This window comes from Mauremys reevesii, linkage group 19 (genome assembly GCF_016161935.1).
Source record: "Mauremys reevesii isolate NIE-2019 linkage group 19, ASM1616193v1, whole genome shotgun sequence".
NCBI classification, from domain to species: Eukaryota; Metazoa; Chordata; order Testudines; family Geoemydidae; genus Mauremys; species Mauremys reevesii.
This window is the reverse complement of record NC_052641.1, coordinates 16575208-16598311: the sequence shown is the minus strand read 5'-3', so window position 1 is coordinate 16598311 and position 23104 is coordinate 16575208. Positions and strand designations below refer to the sequence as shown.

General features: G+C 40.9%; 1 protein-coding gene across 3 annotated transcripts; it reads left to right on the top strand.

Moving 5' to 3' along the window:
• Positions 1-1320: 1320 nt before the first annotated feature.
• On the top strand, positions 1321-22681 carry TTF1 (transcription termination factor 1). 3 transcript variants are annotated; one of them, XM_039507019.1, is made up of 11 exons: positions 1321-1461; positions 6099-7037; positions 7454-7698; positions 8690-8875; positions 9812-9890; positions 10853-10983; positions 13849-14077; positions 14935-15024; positions 16238-16303; positions 17065-17150; positions 18846-22681. In XM_039507019.1, exons 2-11 carry the CDS (start codon positions 6157-6159, stop codon positions 19016-19018), a joined length of 2166 nt encoding a protein of 721 aa, XP_039362953.1. In that variant the 5' UTR covers positions 1321-1461; positions 6099-6156; the 3' UTR covers positions 19019-22681. The 3 variants fall into 3 exon arrangements, with proteins under 3 accessions (XP_039362953.1, XP_039362955.1, XP_039362954.1); XM_039507021.1 differs by having other exon boundaries at positions 1324-1461; positions 8774-8875; XM_039507020.1 differs by lacking the exon at positions 1321-1461 and adding an exon at positions 1983-2193.
• The last annotated feature ends 423 nt before the right edge of the window (positions 22682-23104 follow it).

Below are 23104 nucleotides of genomic sequence, written 5' to 3'. Positions count from 1 at the left end.
TAGCTGTGATTGGCAGGACAAAGCAGAAAAGCAAAATGCCCACTTGGCAAGGTTAGCTGCCTTTTTACATCAAAACATCCTAACTGGATAATATATATGGAGATATACCTATCTCATAGAACTGGAAGGGACCTTGAAAGGTCATCAAGTCCAGCCCCCTGCCTTTACTAGCAGAACCAAATACTGAGTTTGCTCCAGATCCCTAAGTGAATCGAGCTCACAACCCTGGGTTTAGCAGGCCAATGCTCAAACCATGGAGCTATCTCTCCCTCTGCAATGTTCTACTTCAGGTCACTGATGATGATCACGCTGGATGAGCTTTTGACCAGATATGATAGGCAAATGGATATTTCAGCTTTTAGCTTTTTAAAGCAAATGAGCACCATGCACCTCAACTGTGCAAGTTCTTTTTAAAAAAATCAGTCTTTGAAACTTCTATACTGCATTAATAGCTGTGCAGGGAAAATGCATGTTACAATGCACATACAAGATCCCTGAGCCTTAGAGCCCTGTGCAGATACAAAATTTGTATCTCTTCCCATGCATGGACATTCACAGATTTTCAGGGCTCTACTGATCCTATAATTTACTGCAGGCAGGTGCACTGTGTCCGGGTAAAGTGATTTGCAGGATCAGGCCTTCCCAGCAGCTAATTACATGGTCACTTTAAAACATTTTCTCATCCAGGTTGCTCACACAAACCTAGAATTGGAATATTTAAAGCACAGTTTTTGGCCACATTTAGGGCGAGAAGATGTCCTGATTTTATAGGGACAGTCCCGATTTTTGGGTCTTTTGCTTATATAGGCTCCTATTACCCCCCCACCCCCATCCTGATTTTTCACATTTGCTGTCTGGTCACCCTAGCCACGTTTTTACTTTTGACCTTCCTGCCAACAAAAGCAGCTTCCCAGGCAGGTTTCCAGGAAGCTGCAGACCGGGTCCCAGGCCCGTCGTTAGGTTCTGGTACAGTGATGTACACTCGGGGGCGGGCACGTGTACTGAGGACGCAGTGGGACGTGTCCGGCTGTTGTGCAGGTTTCCCATTGAACGAAGCCGATGGGCTCAGCAGCGCCCCGGGCTTGGCCTGGCCCGGGAGAGGAGGGGATTGGCCGGGCTCACCACAGCCCCGAGGCGGCGGGGGTCGGGGGAAGGGCCCAGGCCTAGTCGGGAGATGCGAACCAGGCCAGGCCCAGCCCACTGAGGCGCAGGCGCGGCGGGGCACCGCGTTCTCGCCTCCCGAGCGGAAGCAGCGCAGCCGCTAGCCAGTGACCGAAGAACTCGGGTCCGTTCCTCCCCAGGTCCGGCAGGGGACGCTTCCGGTCTATGGGGCAGCGGAACTCGGCTAAGACACTTCCGGCCCGGCCGCCGGGGGGAAGAGCGATAGCGACGGACACTTCCGGGAGCGAGGCGTGTGCGTTTGTGGCGCTGCTGTGTCCTGCGGAAAGCTGAGCCGGCCAGGTATGGGGTGGGGGGAGCGGCCTGAAATAGGAGTAGTGAGTGGGGAGATGGTTGGCAGGAGGAGTGACGGCGATGCGGGACGGGAAGCGGGATGATTTTGGAGAGAACGAGAGGGTGGATGAAGGGTTGGGGGGAGTGGAGGCGAGGGATGGGTTAGTGAGGGGTGACTGGGGGGAGGGATGGAGGGTTGGGGGCAGTGAGGGGGCGAGTGATGGGAGGGTTGGGACAGTGAGGGGACGAGTGAAGATGGATGGAGGATTAGGGATGAGGCAGTGAGGGGGAGGGATGGAGGATTGGGGGCAGTGATGGGAGGGTTGAGGGGGTGAGTGGGGATGGATGGAGGATTGGGGGCAGTGAGGGGGAGAGTGGTTGGAGGGTTGGGGGCAGGGAAGGATGGTTGGAGGGTTGGGGGCAGGAGGGAGGGAAGGATGGTTGGAGGGTTGGGGGCAGTGAGGAGGCAAGTGGAAGGAAGGTGGGGCTAGGTGGGGAGGATTATGGTCAGAATTATAATGGCTTGGGGCAGAATATTATTGGGACACCAGAACCGAGCTTCTTTGTGTGGGAGTAAGTGCAGCTGTGGATGGTATTATGGGAAGGATCACAACACTGGCGTTAACACCGTAACTTGCCTCCCTGAGGTTGGTAGGTAGTTCAGCCCTACCATTCTCTAATAACTACTGTCTGGCCATGGAATGTCTATCTGTGTGAAATGAATTTAGGGGTATCTATCAGGTAATGAGATGACAAAAACTATTACTGACTAATCAGTTCCCTTGTTGGCAGACTCAGTAGAGAGGCCAGAGAGTCAATGGTTCATGGCAGCATGCTTGATTTCTTCATATGTAGTTAATGTAGCTGCAGCTATAAATGGTGTACAGTGCGGCTCGAAAACTTGTCTCTCTCTCCAACAGAAGTTGGTCCAATAAAAGATATTATCTCACCCACCTTGTCTGTCTCAAATAAAAAAGGGGCAGGAGTAGGGGAAGCCCTCAGATGGTTTGTCCCTACTGACGATTTTTATCTTGGGTTAACTGATGGCTAATTAACTCAAGAGCTTTAGCACTTTGGTACGCTAATCTTGATGCTCTCCAAAACATTTTCCCAGCTACACTAGCAACAAACCTTTGGAGTGTGTCCAGACAAGCCTTAACCTTTACAAAGATGTCTTGGGTCTAATTGATCACGGTATTTGGGATTGGAAGGAATTTTCTCCCAGGTCAGATTGGCACTGGCCTTTGGGGAGCTCTGCCTTCCTCTGCAGCATGGTGGTTTGCCAGGTTCATCTGGGTACATCTCATGTAATCAGCTTCCTGCTATTGCAGGGTCTTCAGGTATTGGTGCACCTCAGTGCCTCCTGTTCGCTGCCTGTGGCACATAATAGTTTAGTCTCCTGAGGACTGTAATACTTTGGTCTAATTTCAGATGTTGGGTTTAGTGTGTGGCTGCAGGGTGGTGTTGGTGGCCTGTGATGTCCAGGAGGTGACACTAGATTTTTCTAGTGGTCCTTTCCGGCCTTAAATTCTATAACAGTAACATCTCTAAAAATCACGCCACTTTTATGTAGGTCCCTAAAAATGGCTTTAGGTGTTGATCTTTAAGCATCTTTTTTGAAAAAGTGGTCTTACAGGTCTGTCGCATCTTAGGTGCATTTAACATGCACGATTTCAGCTTTACGCAGTCGGGCAAAAACAAGAAAAAAATAACAAAAAAAGAGAAAAATAACAATTTAAATACTGTTTCTGTAGTGCGGGCGATTCCGCCCGCCATTACACTCAATGTAATTTTGACTTTACGCGATTTTCGCTTTACGTGCTGACTGCGGAACGTAACCCCAGCATAAGATGAGACAGGCCTGTATTTGATTTTATATAAGGGTCATGTTCTAGCCTTAATCTTTGTATGATCTCCTGTTGGTATTATTAGGAAGTCTATTGTGGACTAATTTTGTAGTTTCATCCTAGTTGCTGCTGTTGTCCTCCATGACTGAAGATGATGCTGATGATGGTTTTACCTATTGCAAGTGTGGCTGTGACTGAAAAGACTGGCAGTCCTTTTCACACAAAGTGCATAAGTAGCTTGATGTTGAGCAAGGGATTACAGTCTGTGTCTGATGAGTCTGATGCTGTTTACGACTCAGACTCTGTGCTTCAAAATCCATATGGTGGTTAATCTTGAACTGGGTAACCCCATTTTTGACTTCTGCTTTCCAGTGTGATCTATGTGTTGCTGACGACTCCCAGCTGTCAACTTCAGTGTTGTACTGTTTCAAGTTATGCTTTAAATGTGTCCTTGAAGTGTTTTTTCTAGCCACCTCATGTGCCGTGGCCCATTTACAATTGGTCATACAGCAACTGGTTTGGCATTCTGGTGTCACCCCTCCGAAATGCATGACCAGCCCAGCTTAACTGTGATGCGATAAGCATAGCTTCAATCCCTGTAGAGTGACTACGTTTCAGAACCTCATTATTGGTAACTTTATCCTGCCGTTTGATGCACAGTATGGCACACAGATATAGTAAATGGAACTTACCTAGAAGCTTAATGTGGTGCCTGTAGCATGTCCAGGTCTCACAACCATACAGCAAGTTGGACAGCACAACTGCTTTTATACCATGTTGCTGCCAGACTCTGATAGTCTGCCAGATGATGAACTGGCTTCGTTAATATGACTTGTCAGCTCCGTGTCTATGGTAATATCATTTGACAGTATACTACCAAGGTAGCAGAAGTTTGTACCAGCATCCAGCTGTGTGTTGCTTTAGTTTTGTGTTGGGTTTCCCTTGCGCAGATTGATACATGACCTCTTCTTTTTCAGATTGATTGGCAGCTTGCACCTTTCTGCAGTCTTTGCAAATCTGTCCGTAATCAGTGTGTATCTTCTAGAGCACTGGTTCTCAAACTTTTTTTTTTTTTTTTGTGGACCACTTGAAAATTGCTGAGGGTCTTGGCACACCACTTAATGATCTTTCCAAATGTTGTTGGTGCCATTAGCTAACTATTGTAAAGTGCTTTGCATAAAAGTGCTATATAAAAAACCCCTTAATAATAATTAACTTTTTGGTTCTACAAATAAAAGCCCACAACTCATATTTTAATATCAGTAATGGATGTGTAATGTAATGGATGTGCCCTCTCTCCCTCCTGCCACCGCCCCCGAGCTGGGGCTGGGAAGGAGGGCGGTCACTCCCCTGCCACAGAGTTGCGGCTGGGAAGGAGAGCCGTCTCTCCCCAACAGCCGCAGCTCTGGAGCTGGGGAAAGTCACCTCTTTCTCTGGCTGCCACAACCCTGCACGTCCCAATTCTCCCCACCCCTCTTCTTCCCCCAGTGCCCCCTCCCACCTCACCTAACATGTGCATCTTCTCCAGGGTCAGGCACCTAATTAGTGGAGCTGCACCAGCGTGGCTCCACTACTTAGGTGGGTGGCGCTTCATTCTCTTGTGTGCAGCTGCTCAGGCGCGCACCTTAGAGGGAACGAACCGCAGACCAACTGAATGGAGCTCGCAGACCCTGGGTGGTCCACGGACCACAGTTTGAGAACCACTGTTCTAGAGTATGATACTTGAGCTAGGATAGAATTCAGCTCTCTTCCGTAACTCTGTTGGTCTTAGGCAAGTAAGAGCTGATAGTAAATTATCAATAAAAAATTATTTTTGTCACTGTAGTAAGGAGATATAACCTGAAATGAATAGAACCTGGGAGATCTCTTTTGAGTAAGAATGTACCACTTTTATCTAGAGACAGACAAGATGGGTGAAATAATATCTTTTATTGGACCAGCTTTTACATAGTCACTTTTCAAAGTAAAATTGCATTTGAAAACACAACAGCTTAAATCGGGGGTGAGCAAACTTTTTGGCCTGAGTGCCACAATGGACTTGCAAAACTGTATGAGGGCTGGGTAGGGAAGGCTGTGCCTCTCCAAACAGCCTGGCCTCCGCCCCCTGACTGCCGACCTCAGAACTCCCAACCCATCCAACCCACCTCCCTCCCCTCCTTGTCCCCTCATGGCCCCCTCCCGGGATCCCAGCCCCTAACTGCCCCCCGTGACCCCACCCTCTATTCAACTCTTCCCGTCCCCTGACTGTTCCAACCCCTTCCACACCCCGCCCCCTGACAGGCTCCCCATTCCCAACTCACCCACTCCCCCACCTCCACCTCATCCAACTGCTCCTTGTCCTCTAACTCCTCCGGGACCCCCTACCCCTTATCCAACCCCCTTGCTCCCTGCCCCCTTACCATGCCGCTTGGAGCGGCAGGAGCTTGTAGCTGCACGGCCTGGCCGGAGCCAGCCACACCGCTGAGAGCAGAGCGCGGGCAGTACGGCTGCAGGGGAGGGACCAGCAGGGGAGGGGCTGGGGGCAAGCCTCCCTGGCCAGGAGCCAGGCAGGAAGGTCCCGCGGGCTGTAGTTTGCCCACCTTTGGCTTAAATGTTTTGGTTCTTTAGGAAAACTGGATGACTCTAAGTAGTGCCAATGGTCATTTTAAATATTCTTGTTTTTCCTCCATGTAACTATTTAATGGTGTTGATATAGAGATTATCAAGATAGTATCCAATTGCAGGTTGTTGACTTTTATGAAGTTTACTTGTGTAAATTATGACACTTGACTAAAACTTCTTTTCTTTTTATTATTCAAGGAGAGTGAAGCAGACATAAGTGAGTACAAATTATTTTTGTATCCTGCACTTTATAAAGATGAAGAAGAAAAACAGAGGACATAGTGAGAGCCTTGAAAGCAACAAAGAGGAATGTATGCAGAGGGTGGAAGTTTGCCCTCATTCTCCTTTGCTCTTTGAAGATCAGTCTTCCCAGGACATTGACGTTCACAAAAAGAAATTGAAAAAAAAGAAAATTAAGCAAGAGAAACAAGACTCTTGGCTAGATAATTCTTATATTGGTGGGAAGTGTGAAATTAATAATGAAACTGTAACAAATGCTTCCAAAAAGAAAATGAAAAAAGAGAAACGGAAACACAGTGCTAGTGAGCAGGAGGAAAATAATATACTCTGTATCGATGAGAATCAAGAGATGGACACAACTTTGGAGAGCGTTGATTGTATTTATGTAAATACATCTGCTAAGAAGAAAAAAAGAAAAAAGAATTTGTCAGAAGAGCAGGATGAGGTAAACAAACTGCCTGGGTTGTATGCATTTGGAAATGATTGCAGAAGCCAAAAAAAGAGAAAACAGACCAGCCCCTGTGATACACAAGAAGCCAGAGATGAAACTTTTGTATCATCATTTTTGTCATATTCGGAACAAAATTCTACGTCCTCTCAAGAAAGGAATGATGATGTTATGATGTCAGGGTCATCTACTAAAATGAGCAGCCCAATAGTGCCCAAAAAACACCACAAAACCCATAAACATAGAAAATCCTCCAAAGAAGACAAGACTGGTATGACAAAGATTTCTTCAGTATTTGATGAAAATCCTCTGGATGTGACTGCTGACGTTTCTAAGATTACTTCAGAGGGTAATAATGGCTGTTCTGAAGAAACCATGGTACCAGTTAGAAATACTGATTTCCCTTTCCAATCACACTCTGAACAAACAACCTCAGAAGCTAAGAGAAAGTAAGGCTTGAATTTTCTCTCTCATCATTTCTATTGCATCCATCACATAGTTATCTGAGCTACTGCATTTGGTGAAGGAAAGTATGTTCTAAAAATTATTCCACTATGAATAATCAAAGGTATTAGTAACAGAGAGAAAGGGAAATGTTATAAGTCAACAGCATCTCTTACTTGTGTCCTCCATCAAAATGTCTGTGGATATGAGCTACATTTACATGTTGGGGATTTTGATGACCTTGACAAACCATTTGATCAGGATTTGGTATCAGAATTCCTTAATGGAATTACAGCTATATTGTTAGAAATATAGGTTGGGATGAGGCAAGGAATATAGTTCCTTACCCTTTGCTTGAAGAATCATAGGGAGGCTGATAATCATCTACACCATTGAGCTATATAATTCTTCTCTCTACCAGGTTACCAGAGTCTATAGCATCTGAAACTGAGGAAGACCAGGATGTTGGATTTACAGAATCAGAAAACTCTATGGTGTTGAATAATGAAGAGTTGCTTGAAAGTTCCGTGTATTCAGCAATGGATTTGGAGACTGTCAAAAGGAAACTGGAGGAGTTTATTCCTCAAGTGTGGACAATGTCAGAAACATCAGTCCTAAAGATGGCTGGGAGAGACCTGATCAGGTTTAAAAAGTTTAAAGAACAAGGTGAGCCTCCAGGAAGACACAGTACTGATTGGGGGACTGAAAGTAATTGGATAGAGGCGAATAAAAAGGAGATTTTATATAGTGCCTTTCATGTCCAAAATATCTGGCTTCTAGAAATTGAAATGCAGGAGACTCTATCACAGCTTCCAATTCAAGTGGAATAGCAGCAGGTTTAAATTATTTAACAGAAAGACAAAAAGTCTGACTTAGCTCCAGCTAGAGTATTTCTTTAGGACAGTGGTCCCCAAACTTTTTGCCCCACACCCCTCCAGCCCCCTACCCCAGATCCAGGAGCGGGGCTGTGGCTCCGAGGGGTGTGTGAGTGTGTCACGGACAGGGATAAGGAGGCCAAGGCAGGGGCCACAGCTGGGGGTGGGGGAGGAGCGGACGTGAGGTCAGCAGCGATGACTGGACAAAGAACCCCAGGCGCAGAGCAGGCAGCGGGGACCCTAGGCGTGGGGCCGACAGCCAGGACCCCAGGTACAGATCCCTGGGAGCGGAGTGGCAGCCAAGGCAGTAGTCATGAGTGGAACTGGGCAGCACTCCCTCCCCGCCCCCTGTAGGGGGCTGGTCCAGGTTCCCGGTCCTTCCCCGAACATTACTCCAGGCCTCCCTAGGGGGGCACACCCCACAGATTGAAGGCCTCTGCTTTAGGAGGTAAAACATTTACTGTCTGAATATTGTTTCCTCGTTCTGCGTTATAGTCTGTTGAAAACGATTGTTGCATTCCATCTGTGAACAGCTCTATGATGTTCTTATTCCCAGTTCCGTTTTTCTCTTATTTCAGTCTTTATTGGTGCACATTATCCTGGCACTCAAATTACAATCACTAGGGTACATCTAAATCATCCGTCATTGCTCCCTTTCTCTGTTAATTGCCATCTTATCATCTGTTTGCCAAAATTTCCTGTAAACTTGTCTTTTCAAGATGTCATGCAAATGAGTTGTTTGAGTTTTTGTTTCCCTAAACCTAACTTCTTGTATATTCCAGGGATGCCTATTAAGTTTGGCAGGTTTTCTCAGAAGGAAAATACTCAAATACAGAAGAATGTTGAAGACTTTTTATCACTTACAGAAATAGAGAATGCAGAGAAACTATTATTTACCTACCGGTACCCAGAAGAGCGAGAAGCCATCACCAAATTGAAAACAAAATATGCTTTTGGTATGAAGATTGGTGAGTATTAATTATAGTTCCACTTTAGGTAAATGGATCCTGCCCCCCATTATATGGTGGCATCATTTGCATGTCTTGTAAAATGATCTGTTGTTTAAAAATGTTCAATTGTAACTCTTACTAAAATGAAAGAAACAGAGTTTTGAGATTACATATAGTTGGTAAAATATCTTTCATGCTGTTGTGAATAGCTGTGTTCATTTGTGATGGGGTTGGAGGTTGGGATTCAGCTTCATCCCACCTAGCAAGATTAATTGATTTTTAAGGCCATTATGATCGAAGGTGCAATTTTTGCCATTTCTTACTGGCTGGGCAATAAGTAAACCAACTGGCTGAAATTTTCAAAGCAATCTAGGAGGCTTATAAATGAGTCTAAATCCCTTAGGCTGCTTTGCAAATCTTAACCATTGTTCTCAGTGTACATGATAAGCTGGCAAATTCCGTGCAGTGTTGACCTAAACAAAAGGAAATTAGATTACTAAAAGAGGCAACTAGTCAAAATGTTTGTGTGTAAAATTCTATTTGCTTTGTTCCTATCTTGAAAAATTAACTATTGAACTTTTGATGATTTCCTAAGTTACTTGCTAAGCTCCTTTTTCATGTGTGCTAGAAAACAGGATCAAACCATTTTTTCTCTTCAAAAAGCAGATGTTTCAAATAACATACTTGTTCATCTGTGTCTTTTAGCTATTTATTTGATGCACTTTCAAAATGACTTTTCATACTATGTTTATTTTGTGTTGTACTGACTGACAAAACTACTCAGGAGATTCAGTTCAAATTGGTCTTTTCTTCGGCACCATAGAATATGTTTTTACACTTTTATTATATAAAAACACTGATCTTTTTCCAATTACTATGTTATGTTACTTTCCTCAATATCATTTCCTCTGTGTCGAATATATTTTAAAACTGTATTATTTTTCTGTCTTGTAGCTGAGGGGATTCCACGGCCCTGGAAACAGGTATATTTTCGAGCAAGAAAGATGTTTGACCCAAACAACTATAAAGGGAGGTAAGAAAATAATTCAGGCAGCATCTGAATTCACAAATTGTCTCAGATGTTCACACATTAATTTATTTCAGTTTTAAAAACATATATACTGAGAGAACCACTCCCCTCCCCTGATGTGAGAGAACTTGCCAGTTATTAAAACAAAATAATGAATTTACACTGTTCTGCTGACCAATTGATTCCAATTCCATTGCTATTACATTGCAACTCCCACATAATGAAACACCCTGTCCTGCCCTCAATCTAACCCCTACACAAATATCTGAGCAAAAAGTTGGACCTTGCAGCATGTCTGGAAGGTTAAAAAAATCTGGGTTTGGGCAGAATGGGAAGAAGTGCATTTCAGAATTGAGGCTCTCAGAGAATTTTGGTTCCAGAGTTTCTGTTGTGATTGCTACTCATTGTGTGAACAATGGAGAAGGGGCTATCTTAAACAGAACACATCTTTTGATGAGTTTGACACTGCATTAAAAAAAGCTCTCTTATGGTTGCAGTCAACTTGGGTTCATTTAAAAACAAAATGTGGCAAGTATAATTCATTGCTGATTGGTTTTTTCCTTTTAAAACATAAATTGTTGAGCCCTGTAGTCTGAAAATTCCATGTCTCATAATGACTGAATGAATAAAGTGTACTGCCTCTGTCAAAGTTCCTCTGCCAAGTCTATGCGTTTACAATCACATTTTTCTACTCTAAAATATTTTTCTCTACCTTGTTGCTTCATCCATGTAAACAGGGAGACTGACAGTACAGGGAAAATGTGCGTTTGACAGTGAGTAAAGCCAAAGTAAACAAACTAATATTCCTGTAAGTGTAAGACTAGAGAGAGGGAAAAGTCTGTTTTAAAGTACTACTTATAACAGGAGCAGGCATCTTTTCAGACTTTTTAAAGGTGATGTTCATCTATAGCAACCTGGGGTTTTTTGGATTTGCAATTGAAGCTACTTACTTTTTGCTATCGTAGGTATTCTGAGGCTGAAAAAGAAAAATTAAAGAAGTATCATGCTATACATGGCAACAACTGGAAGAAAATTTCTGAGATGATGTCCCGCAGTACCCACTCGGTTGCTATGAAGTATTCTCAGATTAAGTCCCGTAAGTCATAATATGCATCATTTAAGAATAACAATTCACATTTTAAGTTACTACTCTAGCAAGTATTTTTAGTATCATTTTTGGATGTTATGAATTAAACAGTTCAGGGGGTTGATTTCTTTCTGGGGGTTGCATGGGTTCTTGCTTTTCCAAATCACTGTTTTAAGTGCATAGAATTTTAGAAATGTAGGGCCAGAAGGTATCTTGAAAGGTCATCAAGTGCAGCTCCCTGCACTGATGCAGGACATGTAAACCTTAGACCATCCCAAAACATTTCCCGGACCTAAAGAAGCGTTCTGTGTAAGATCAAAAGCTTGTCTCTCTCACTGACAAAAGTTGGTCCTATAAAAGATATTACCTCACCCACCTTATCTCTCTATAACATGGGACCAAGGCTACAACAACACTGTATGGACCATTCCTGAAAGGTATTTGTTCAACCTGTTTTAAATCCTCCAGTGATGAGAATTTCACAACCTCTCTTGGAAGCCTATTTCGCAGCCTGACTGAACAGATTTTCCTAATATCTAACCTAAATCTCCCTTGCTACAGATTAAACCCTTAACTTATTGTGCTACCTTCACTGGATGTGGAGAATGGTTGATCACCACTCTCCTTATAACTGCTCTTGACATATCTGAAGACTTTTTATCATGTTCCCACTCAGTTTTTTCTCAAGACTAAACATGCCCAGTTTTTTTTTTTTAAACCTTTCCTCATTGGTCAGCTTTTCTAAACCTTTTAACATTTTTGTTGCTTTCTTCTATATTTTCTTCAATTTGTCCACATCTTTTTAAGTTTTTTAAGTACACTAGGATGAATTTCATCAAGTCCTGCCTACATGATTAACTATATCTTTATATGTAATTGATAAGAACAAGCACATCTTATAAGAGGCACAACGATGAAGTGATGCACTATTTTCCCTTCAATTTTTAGCTCTGTTTTGGACATTTATTTAGTAAGTGACTCCAAAATCTAGATTGACACATGCTTTTTATTTTGATAGACTTAAACTAGAAAACTAAAGGAGCCTAAGGCAGTTAGGGCCAGTTTTTCAAAGGTATATGGATGCCTAAAAATGCAGATAGGTGCCTAAGTAGGATTTTCACAGTTTGCCTACCTGCATGATTGGGTGCCTAGACACCTTTGAAAATCTGGCCCTGGGTGCCTAACTCTCACTGAATTTCAATGGCACTCGGGTCACCTACCATTTTAGGCTCCTTTGACTATCTCAGCATAAATGTTTCCTTACAAGGACACAGTCTTCACAAGCCAACAAATACAAAGGAATACAACTTAGTGAGCCAAATTTCTCTTGCTGTTGAACTGTCTTCTGCCAAGGGTTTCATGTAGTGCTTCAGGATCTGATGAGTGAGAAAGAAATCACAGGAAATAGTGAGGCTAAACTAGCAATCTCTGGGGTTATCAAATTCCACTTATGTGCTCAACTGCTTACTCAGGAGTCGCAGGTTGCCATAGTATATGTAAAACAGAACAACACCTGGCATGGAATGACCCAGGAACTACTTATTTAATCAACTGTATACAGGCCTAATTAAACACAATCAAATGACTTATTACATAATAATGTATATAATGGTATTCCCATGTACAGGGAAATATACCCTTTGCAAATTCATATTCTATTTAAGACCGATTCAGTTGGCTGCAGTCCCTTTAGCCAAAGAAATGGCTAAATGTGGTTTTTTGGTTTGCTGTTTCTCAAAAATGAAAAGACTTTTTTTTTTTTTTTTTTTTTTGGGTAACTCTAATCTGCAGAGAGGAAAGATTTTTCCTTGCTTCATGGAATGGCAGTAAAAATATTCACTGGGAGGCTTTTGTAACACAGTGGCTGGTGTTAAAAAGTACATGCATTAGTATGTGTCACTTCCCCATGCTCCTCCATTGCAAAAAGAGCACAAATAAGTAATACTTGTACAGTAGCTAGTGTATATGTATTCCTGTTACATTTTCAATTTAGTACTTACGAAAAGTCAAGTAAACTTGTTGTTTGCCGGAGAAATTAAATTGGAGATTGAAGCCCAAACAGTGCATTAATCTAATCTCTCTCCCCCCTTCCACCCACTCACAAACAACACACTCTCTCTATCTCTCTCTCATTTCCATATTCTCATATACAATGTTTGAAAAGTTGCCGTTGTTTGAAACTGCATTGTAATTTAAGGTGAGGTATAATTCATCAGCAAATATTGAGAAAAAAATCACTGTTCTCTAAGAGGTCCATTTCTATTTTCCAGCTGTTACTACAAGAAACAGATGGCATTAGCTTGTAACAGTTTTTTCTTGTTTTCCTAATTAGTTCTTTGCACTGCACTTTGAAAATATAATGTGCTATATAAACACTAAGTGAATATCACAACATTCCTGTGTGAAGTAGGCAAGTATGATTTGCATTTGTCAGACAGGGAAATTGGTACCGAGGCCAGTTATCAAAAGTGGATGCCTAAAGTTAGGAGCCTAAGTCCATATTTAGGCATGCAACTAAGCGGCTCAACTTTTCAAAAATGCCAAGTACCCAGCAATGTCCACTCAAGTCAGTGGGCATTGCTGGGGTGCTTGGCACTTTTGAAAATCAGGCCACTTATTTGTATGCCTGGATATGGATTTAGGCTTCTAATTTTTGGTATCCTTTTTGAAAACTTCAGCCAAAGAGGGTAGGTAACTCAGTCAAAGTCTACTGAAGGAGTTAGTGATAGGTGCAGGAATGGAGCTCTGGAGTTCGTGGCTCCTGATATTGTCTTTTGTTCACTTGTGATGCAAGATCAGACACTTATTTTTCTCTTTATTCTACTCACTTGTGAGAGGTGCTATATAAATCAATAACTTTATTTAATAATACAGAGGTTAATTCTGGTCCTTGGAGTAAGGAGGAGACACAGAAGCTAGTTCAAGCAGTGAAGGAGACCATTCAGAAGAGGGCTGATCTGGAAGACATAAAATTATTGCTACAGGCAGAGAACTCAGAGGGAACTCTCTCAGTTGAACGTGAAAAATTGTACAAGAACATATCTTGGACCGAGATAGAAGCTAAAGTGGGAACCAGATATTGGAGACAGTGTAAACAGAAATGGTAAGGTTTATTTTGGGTCTGGATACTAATACACACTTCTGGAGTTACCTCTCTTACCGTCTTCTTCCCTTTCCCCAAACTAGAAGTACTGTGGCATATGTTTGCATGATTAAACAACTGGTCAGAATAGGTACGTGTCACATCAGTTGGTTTTAAAAGACTTTCTTCTTTTTCAGTTCCAAAACTTGTGTTTACCTGTGCACAGACTATGGCCCTAATTCTGGAAAGACATAAGAATATGCATAACTGGAAGTGGGGCTACTTTTACATGTGAAGTTACACATATGCTTAAGTCTTTGCACAGTCTGGGCCTGTTCTATTGTTGTCTGTGACAGTGGGGTGTTACATATTATGAATTATTTTTTGAAAGAAAGGAGGCAACTTCATAGGCACAGTTGGTGGTTTTCATCATAGCAATGAAAAGAAATTGTTAGGGAAATGACAGAAAAGTAAAAGTTTTAAGAACTAGGAGATCTGGAACCAGAGTTTGACCTTACACTAATGCAAATCTGGAGTAATTCCACTATAGTGAGTGGAATTACACTGATGTAAGTGACAAGAGATTCAAGCCCCTAGATTTGAATGTTGCATTAGACTGAGCCTCTTGGATCTGAACAGTTTCACTTACAAAACATGTTAGCAAGCTCATAAGAGAGGTAAAACCATTGGAAGGTAGGGGAGAAAGGGTCTTAGAGGGAAAAGCAAAGCTATAGAGCCATATAAGACAATTAACAAAACACATCACTCTCTAATTTTGTGGGGAACAAAAATAGATTTTTTTTTTATACCCTAACCCTGATTTTTTTTTTCTCTGACATGGTGGGAAAATGCTCTTTTCTTATCTTTGTTTTCCCCAGGATTTCAATTGTAACAAAGAAAATGTCCAATGGGCAGAAGGTATATGGTGGGACTAAAGGTTTACATGCCAAAATCGATCTTATTAAAAGGTATGGATCATATTTGTGCAATGTTCTGTGGTTTTTGTCTAGGGATCATGGGTTATGTTATGAAAGTGTCCTGATTGACAAGAACCTGCTAGTAAAGTAAAAATCTGTACTACATGTAGAGGGAAAGTGAAGAGTGGGAGGTTTCTGGATTATTAAACTCAAAGGACAGTAACCTCCATGGTGTTATATTCCACACTTAGGTTTCTGTAATGTTTATACAGGCATTTTGTAACAGAAAAACAGTTATAAAGCACCCTAATAATTATCCTGGGGACTTAGACCGTGGCTTGACTATGTAAAAACAGTACTTTCATACTCAACAGAGCTGCTCCTTGTGTATGTTCAGATTCATATTTGTTCTCCATTTCTTTTTATTCTTGTTAGTCCTACAGAGCCAATTTAGCTGATATTGAGCAAGTAGTCCATCTTGTGCATCATCAAGAAAATTACTTAAATTCCAATCAGTAACAACTGTGTAATCCTATTGCCTTCAGTGGTTTTGCCACAGGTCAATGAGAGCATGATCTGAAGACAGGCAGTTGCATGCATGTTAAGTATTATTGAGGACCTAATTTAGTTTTCAGCACCTTTATCTACTGGTAATGAAGCATGAGATGGAAAGAGTGTTGGCTGAATCTTCATGGCTGGCACTTGGAAAAAAATGGTTTTACTCTTGTAATCAGAGCATACTCAATCTGGAAAATTTTAGTGGAAATAGATTAAACTTTCAGAAAGATAGGAGCAGTTCAAAATAAGGACTTAAACTAAATGCTTCTACTTTAGCACCTTAACTACTACTACTACTACTTCTCCTTCTCCTTTTATTATTACTATTACTATTATTGTAGTACCTGAGAGCCCTAGTCATAGACCATGACCACATTGTGCTAGGCACTGTACAAACACAGAACAAAAAGGTGGTCCCTGCCCCCTGGAGCCTAAAACCAGTAATACAATAGATGGACAGTGTAAGTCTTGCCAGTGCGCATGAGACAGTATTTGAAAATGCTGTTGTGAGCTTTGTTTTAGTGTGGCAACCTTAATGTTGCATTAACACAGTTTGTGCACTCAACACACAAGCACACTTACACACAGATTTTACCAGCCCAAAATGTGCTGTGTCTTGTAATGGGGAGGAGGAACGTAGACTCAGGGTTTAGTTAATTGCCGTCTCAGATCTCCCTATAAGTTCCTTCTGTATTTTGATTCTCAGATTGTATGAAATGAAGGTGGAAGATGCTAATGAAGTGAACTGGGAAGAGCTCTGTGAGATAATTGGGTAAAAACATTTGTTTATTATTTGGCCACAAACAAGTAGCATTTATCATGCATCTTATTTGGCTTGTGCTACAAAGGAATCCACAGGTTTGGACCCATACAGCCTCATGTTGTCCTGTTAAATTCAATAGGATTCTGCACTTGCAAAGATCTCTGCAAGATTAGAACCTAAAACTTTGGGTATCAGTGTTGAAATTTAGGATGCCAGAAAGCTATTTCTTCTACCCACCCCATCTTATAGCCATACAAATACTGCCTACATTCTGAGGCTGAGTTGCTGGTCCCTATATGAAGGCCTGTGATGAGTAACACTGGGGACATTTTTATTTCATCATTGTAGTATAATTATTGGATAATTGAACTGTAATTCTGCAGTCTTTTCTTAGAACAGAATGGATGTTGTACGTAAAATTACCCTGTACTGTGGACTTCGTGTACGGAATGTTTCAGATCATACAATAGAGCTGATTTGAAGGGAAACTATTTTCCACTGTAAACCCCACTTACTGTTTAGTACACATTCATAACATACAGCGTTTGCCGTGATGTACTATTGCTAAAGGGACGAGTGGCTTGGCCAATATTTTTTATTCATTTGGGATCTGTATTCAGTGGTCTAAATACCAAAAAGATTTTAGCTAACACTGTGAGAGGTTGGTTAATTGGAGCAAAAAGTGCCATTCCCATGAATGGACGCCATTCTGACAGTGAAACTTCCTGATAGTATGTTGTATCACTAATTTTGAACCTTTCTGTTTTCAGAGATGTCCCTGAAGCCTATGTTCAAGCCAAATTTTACAAGTTAAAAGCTACCCGTGTCCCTTCTTGGCAAACAAAGACTTTTCCCGGTTAGTGTATTTATGGTTGCATTGTGTGTCATTCTGTCAGGTTTTCCCCTATATAATTTGACTAAGATCATACACATTCTATCGTTGTTTAATATTTTTGATGTATAGTTACGCAATAGCACCCAATCCCTGGTGTATTTCACGGTGTCAGTCTGCATTGCCCAACCACCCTAGACTCGGAACTTTTAGTACTACTTTTCTTAGAAAGCATATATGTGTGTGTATTGATAGGATTACCAGTCCAAGCTCTACCCATTGGAGATGCTGCTCCTAGTAGATATTCAAAATATGATCATGCATGATCTCTATGCTTGGCTTCCTCTTGGTCAGATCAATGGCTCTGCTGGGAAGCTTGGACCTGACTTGCCCTGCATTAGACATGTATGTCCCACTGGGCTTCTGAAACGTGGCTCCCATAAAGGGTGGCAATGTGGTTTATATGCCTTGTAGAGCTCTACTAGTCTCTCTGGGCTTGGCTCTTTCTTGATTTGAGGTGGGAAGAAGTGGTGCTTTTTTCAAGTCAACTTGCTCATGGTGCCAAAATGAGCTGTCATTCATTATACATTGTGCAGATCTTCACATGTTATCTCCCCATTCCTTTCTGGCATGCTTTGAGGAGCCATGAAACTGTTAACAATATTGACATTTAAAGTATTATCACTGGGTGTCTGAATTAGCACCTACTGTATGAGATGAATAGGGCGGGGTCACACCTATCAGAGCTATTGTTTTGGGTACCACCAATGCAGTCAGACGTCAGTGTATCAGTTATATGCTCAGTTCACATTTTCAGTGCTATCTCAGCAACCATAACAGCTAGAAAATTAATTTAAAAATAAAAAGCCTAGGTTCTGGAGAACAAGGAGGCGGCATAAAAAAGGCATTGGTAACCAATTTGAGCCCTGAAGAGTATAAACAGATTACAGTGGTGGAATACCAAGCTGTTAAGGGTGTAGGGCATTGAGGTTTCCCATTAAAAGATTATATTAAATTATTCCTTTTTAAACCATCAGACATTTAAGTGGAGATTGTTGCAACGTTTTTACAGTACTGTGTTGTAGACATCCATCACATCTTTAAACCAAGGTTCTTAAAGCACTTCCAACTAATTAAGACATACCAATCACTTTGTAAGATTGTATTTCATCCCCATTTCACATGTGGTTAAGGGATTTACTCAAGTTCACACAGTGAATTATTGACACAAGTAAGAGGACTCAGGAGTCTGAGCTCCTAGTCTCCTAATCTGCCACTCAGCAGCGTCCATCACATAATACCTTTCTGATATTAAACAAGAAAAACTTCCTTTTTGAGTCTGTGATTAAGACCGTGCAGAACAAACTCATGGTTAGAGCAGAAGACGAAGAGTCTCAGGATTCCTGGGTTCTACTTCCAACTTGCTGACTTGCTCCCTAAGCTTAGTCAAGTCACTTCTCTTTGTCAAAATTTTGATATCAGTAAAACAGATCTTATGCTTATGGGGGTACATTGCAAACATTAATGTTAATATGGTGCCTTGAGATTGTCTGCAAAAAGTGCACCATATACTCTTAGCACATAAATGCAATTGTTAATTTAATCAGCAAGAAAAAGTAACAATACGTTTAGTTTTGCAAATCTTTGAGAGAACACAGTTTGCTAATGAAAAGACCAAGATGAGATTAAAACTAAACTGAGTGTTGTTCATTTTTAAAGAAATAATCGATTATCTTTACGAAGAGACACTTCCATTGCTTGAGAAAAGATTAGAAAAAAGGCAGAAGAGGTCTCAGAGTTGTGACAGGTTGCCTTCCAGCTGTGAGAGAAAGGTTTTCCAGTTCAGCGATATCTTTGACAACAGTGAAGATGATGCTGATGACAATGACTGATTATCCTCCAAAATGCTCCCTCTTTGCACACCCCCAAAATGAAAAATGGATTTTGATTAAACTGGGTTTAAATCAGAAACTGAAATAATGGGAAGAATGAAGACACGCAAGCCTGCTTCTATTGTTTTGTATTGAAAAGAGAAGTAAATATAGATTATTTTTTGCAGTATCTTTTGTTATTAGAGACATTTAACTTTATCTTCAGATTGTTTGAGGAAGCTAAAGGTCACTGTGTATTGGACTTGTGGAAACACTGAAAAACAATATTTTTTTCTTAATACTTCACTCATTACAACTTTACTAAAAGTCCTGGGTAAACCTGTCTGAGTGAATTTAGATTTTCAGCATTCTAATGTCAAATTATGATCTTTTTAAAAAAAACTGCTTTTTTTTTTTTAGTCCATTTGTTTTAAGTCTGTGTAAGGAGAATTTTTTTTTAATTTGTTGTGTTCAGTATGTATTTAAAAAAATGCAACAAACTGTTTAGGTAAGTAGAGGGTACCGCCAGTCTTCAGAGATAACAACAACTGGGGATAAATCCACTTGAAATGTAATGACTAAGATTTTGTAGATTCTGTCAAACATTTTCCACCTAACTGAAACATTGGAGTATTAATGAAACCAGTATACTGTTAGCCAGACTACGGAGAATTGATTGCTATCTGGCTAATTTAAGCTGGTGAGTCAGTAACTGCACAGTTGCCCCCTTTCTCCTTCCGCTCCCCTTTGCTCTGACTGGCTAAGACGTATCCATTTCAGTATATGACCAAACTGATTTTGATAATGTAAAAATGGTCAAATAACTGAAGTTCATAAACACTCTATTGATCTGAAGAATTTTTTTCAGAAAAGTATACTTAAGAATCTTTATTATATAGCCCACATTGGGCACTGTAGAAGTATTAGAGTAATAAATTTTTGAAGAGTTATGGAGCATTTCTGGGCCTCTGGTTAAATAGTATAAGTTTATAAAATGTCCACATTCATAGAGGAGCCATAGTGTGGTCTCTTAGGTACATCATGTGTTTTTATTGGCCTGTGCATTTTATATTTTTCTCTTTAATCAAAAATACTAACTTTTATGAGTAAAAACTTTTAGGTTGTTTCCTAAGGGCTTGTCTACAGCTGAAAACTGTTCCAGAATAAGGAAGGGTGCAAGTTTAGTTCAGAAAACTGTATTAATAAGACTGCTTATTCTAGTGTCAAACTCTGACTTATGCTTAGTGTATGCTCAGTGTGGTGGTATGTTGCCAGTTCTTCAATATTAGAATGATCTATTCATAGTTGTTAAAACCAAATGATGCCATTGTCGTCATCTAGTCAGACATCTAGCAAATACAGGCCATAGGACTTCCATGAATTCAGTTTAGAAAGCTATTCATCTGCTGAGACCTGAAATTCAGTTATTTCTCCAGCAACAGTTGATGACCCAATAACAACTAAAAGAAATCAGGGAGCTGCACTGTTTTAGATTATTGTGACATCTTATGTTGCTGCACAGTAATCGCGGAAACCTGAATTGTAGTTTTGGCATCTATTTTGTTTTAAAAACAGCTGTAATATGTCCTGCATAAACTGTTAGTAGTTTTGGAGCTCGGGTTACTCTGTTTTAATCTTTTATACAACAAAAAAGGGCATATGTGCCTTTTACTTTGACTACTTTGTTTTAATGTTTCTATGAAATCTGAAGTGACACACTTAAGATATTCTTTTTATTATAATGGAGAGAGAAAATAGTCAATAGATCATATATTCCTTTTTTCTTAGTGAAGTATTTCTATGTAAATATTACAATAATAAGAATGTTGATGGACAAGATGAAAATTGTACATATGTCTTCATTTTAGGATTTAATTGTTGTAAGATAATGGCATCTTTCTATAAATAGATTAAGAGTGTAAATAATTTGCTGTGACTGCAAGTAAAGTTTGTCTTTGTATAGGGTTTGTTCATTACATTTTCTGTAAAGACTCATCAGAAAATGAGGATACAAGCAGTATTGCAACCTGTTATGATATTTAGTGTATTACTTAAACTTCCACCTCCTGGAGGCAGGTTGTTAGGTGAGAATCTTATCTCTCACTTTAAAAAAAAGTTTCCAGTTTGAAAACTGTAAACCCTAAAGGCTCAAACACTAGAAGGCAAATAAAAAGAATCCAAAATTGATTATTTTTAAAGTCTCATTTTTAAGCCCATCATGATTTTTTGGGAGTCTGACTCATGATTTTTGAAAGTGTAGGATTAGTAATACTGTACAAGTGGATGCTGGCTAATCCTGGCCTGCAAAGATCACATTTTAGCATCTGAAAAACTGAGATGCTTGTTCTGATTGTATGCACTCAGCCAGACACACAAGGGATGTCAGTTGTTGGTTCTGTGTGTGTTCTCTCTGTGTGCTGCACCGGCTCTAGCCAGATAGCCAATATAGCAGACTCTGATCAGACTGCCCAGGAAGACAACAGACTCAGATCAGTGGTGAAGGCACTCAGCCAGGTTTATTGCCAACAAAGCACAATACTAATGCCCCGGCTCAAAGTACACTAATACATATATGCCTGCGACAATGGACCAGCTCAGTGAGCAGTAGGACTTTCCACTCCCTCTTGGCCAGACAAAGACCCCCCTTCTGTGACCCATTTCTTATACACTGATACAAACAAGTTACGCATTGCCCCTCTGACGTGGTTAGTTACCACCCTTTACCTTGTATTTGTTGGTCCAATCAAAACATTTCTATCCATCACCGTCTCATCCTGACTTTATCCATAGGGAGGGGTCAGTGTGCCCCTGTATCATCTTCGGGGAGTGTCTTTACACCATACCCTTGTATCGAGGTGTTCTGGCACAATCTTCTGGAATGTGTTTGCGTGAATACTTTATGCCTTGGAGCGCTTTGTTTTTGCAGTGCCAGGCCTGTTCTTGCCAAGTTCATGTTTTGGATAGTGAACCTGCAAGCAGGCATCTGCTTTATAACAAGGCCTGACTTTTGCTTGTAGCCTGATTCTTGCTAACTTTGCTTTATATCAGCAGGGCCTGACTTTTGCTCACTTTGGAAATTGGTTAGCTTTAATGTTTTTTGACATAACCAGATAGTATATATTATTTTTTGACATTTTTGATATAATATTCTTGTAACTATATTTCAATAATTAATAAAGGCACAGACAACTTTATAAAAACCTAAACAAGAAATTTACATTTTATTAATATTACGTATACATTCATGTTGAGGTTTCCGCTTACATTTGTTCCTTTGAATAAAAAACTTTGTGATTAATAAAAGAAAATTATTTTTGTTTGCAATTGCATTATTTGTTGAGTCAAAAATATATTGCATATATATGTATTAATGAGGCCTTTTTGAGCTTTTGCAAAAAAATTGGTTGTTAATAATAATAATATGGTTATATCTAGGGTCCTACCAAATTCACGGTCCATTTTGGTCAATTTCATGGTCATAGGATTTTAACAGTTATAAATTTCATTTAAATCTGAAATTTCGTGGTGTTTTTAATTGTAGGGATCCTGACCCAAAAAGGAGTTGTGTGTGGGGGGGGTGTTTTGTGAAATTATTGTGAGGGGGCTTGTGGAACTGCTACCCTTACTTCTGTGCTGCTGCTGGTGGCGGCGCTGCTTTCAGAGCTGGGCAGCTGGAGAGAGGCAGCTGCTAGCTGGAGCCCCAGCTCTGAAGGCAGAGCTGCCATCAGCAGCAGTGCAGAAGTAAGGATGGCATCGTATGATATTGCCACCTTTACTTCTGTGCTGCTGCAGATGGGGTGCTGCCTTCAGAGCTGGGCATCTGGCCAACAGCTGCTGCTCTCCTGCTGCCCAGATCTGAAGGCAACGCAGAAGTAAGGGTGGCAATACCGTGACCCCCCTAAAATAACCTTGTGACCTCCCTGAAGCTCCCTTTTCGGTCAGGATGTCCAATTTGAGAAACACTGGTCTCCCCTGTGAAATCTGAATAGTATAGGGTAAAAGCACACAAAAGACCAGATTTCACGGGGGGAGACCAGATTTCATGGACTTTGATGCATTTTTCGTGCCCACAAATTTGGTAGGGCCCTAGTTATATCCAACATAATA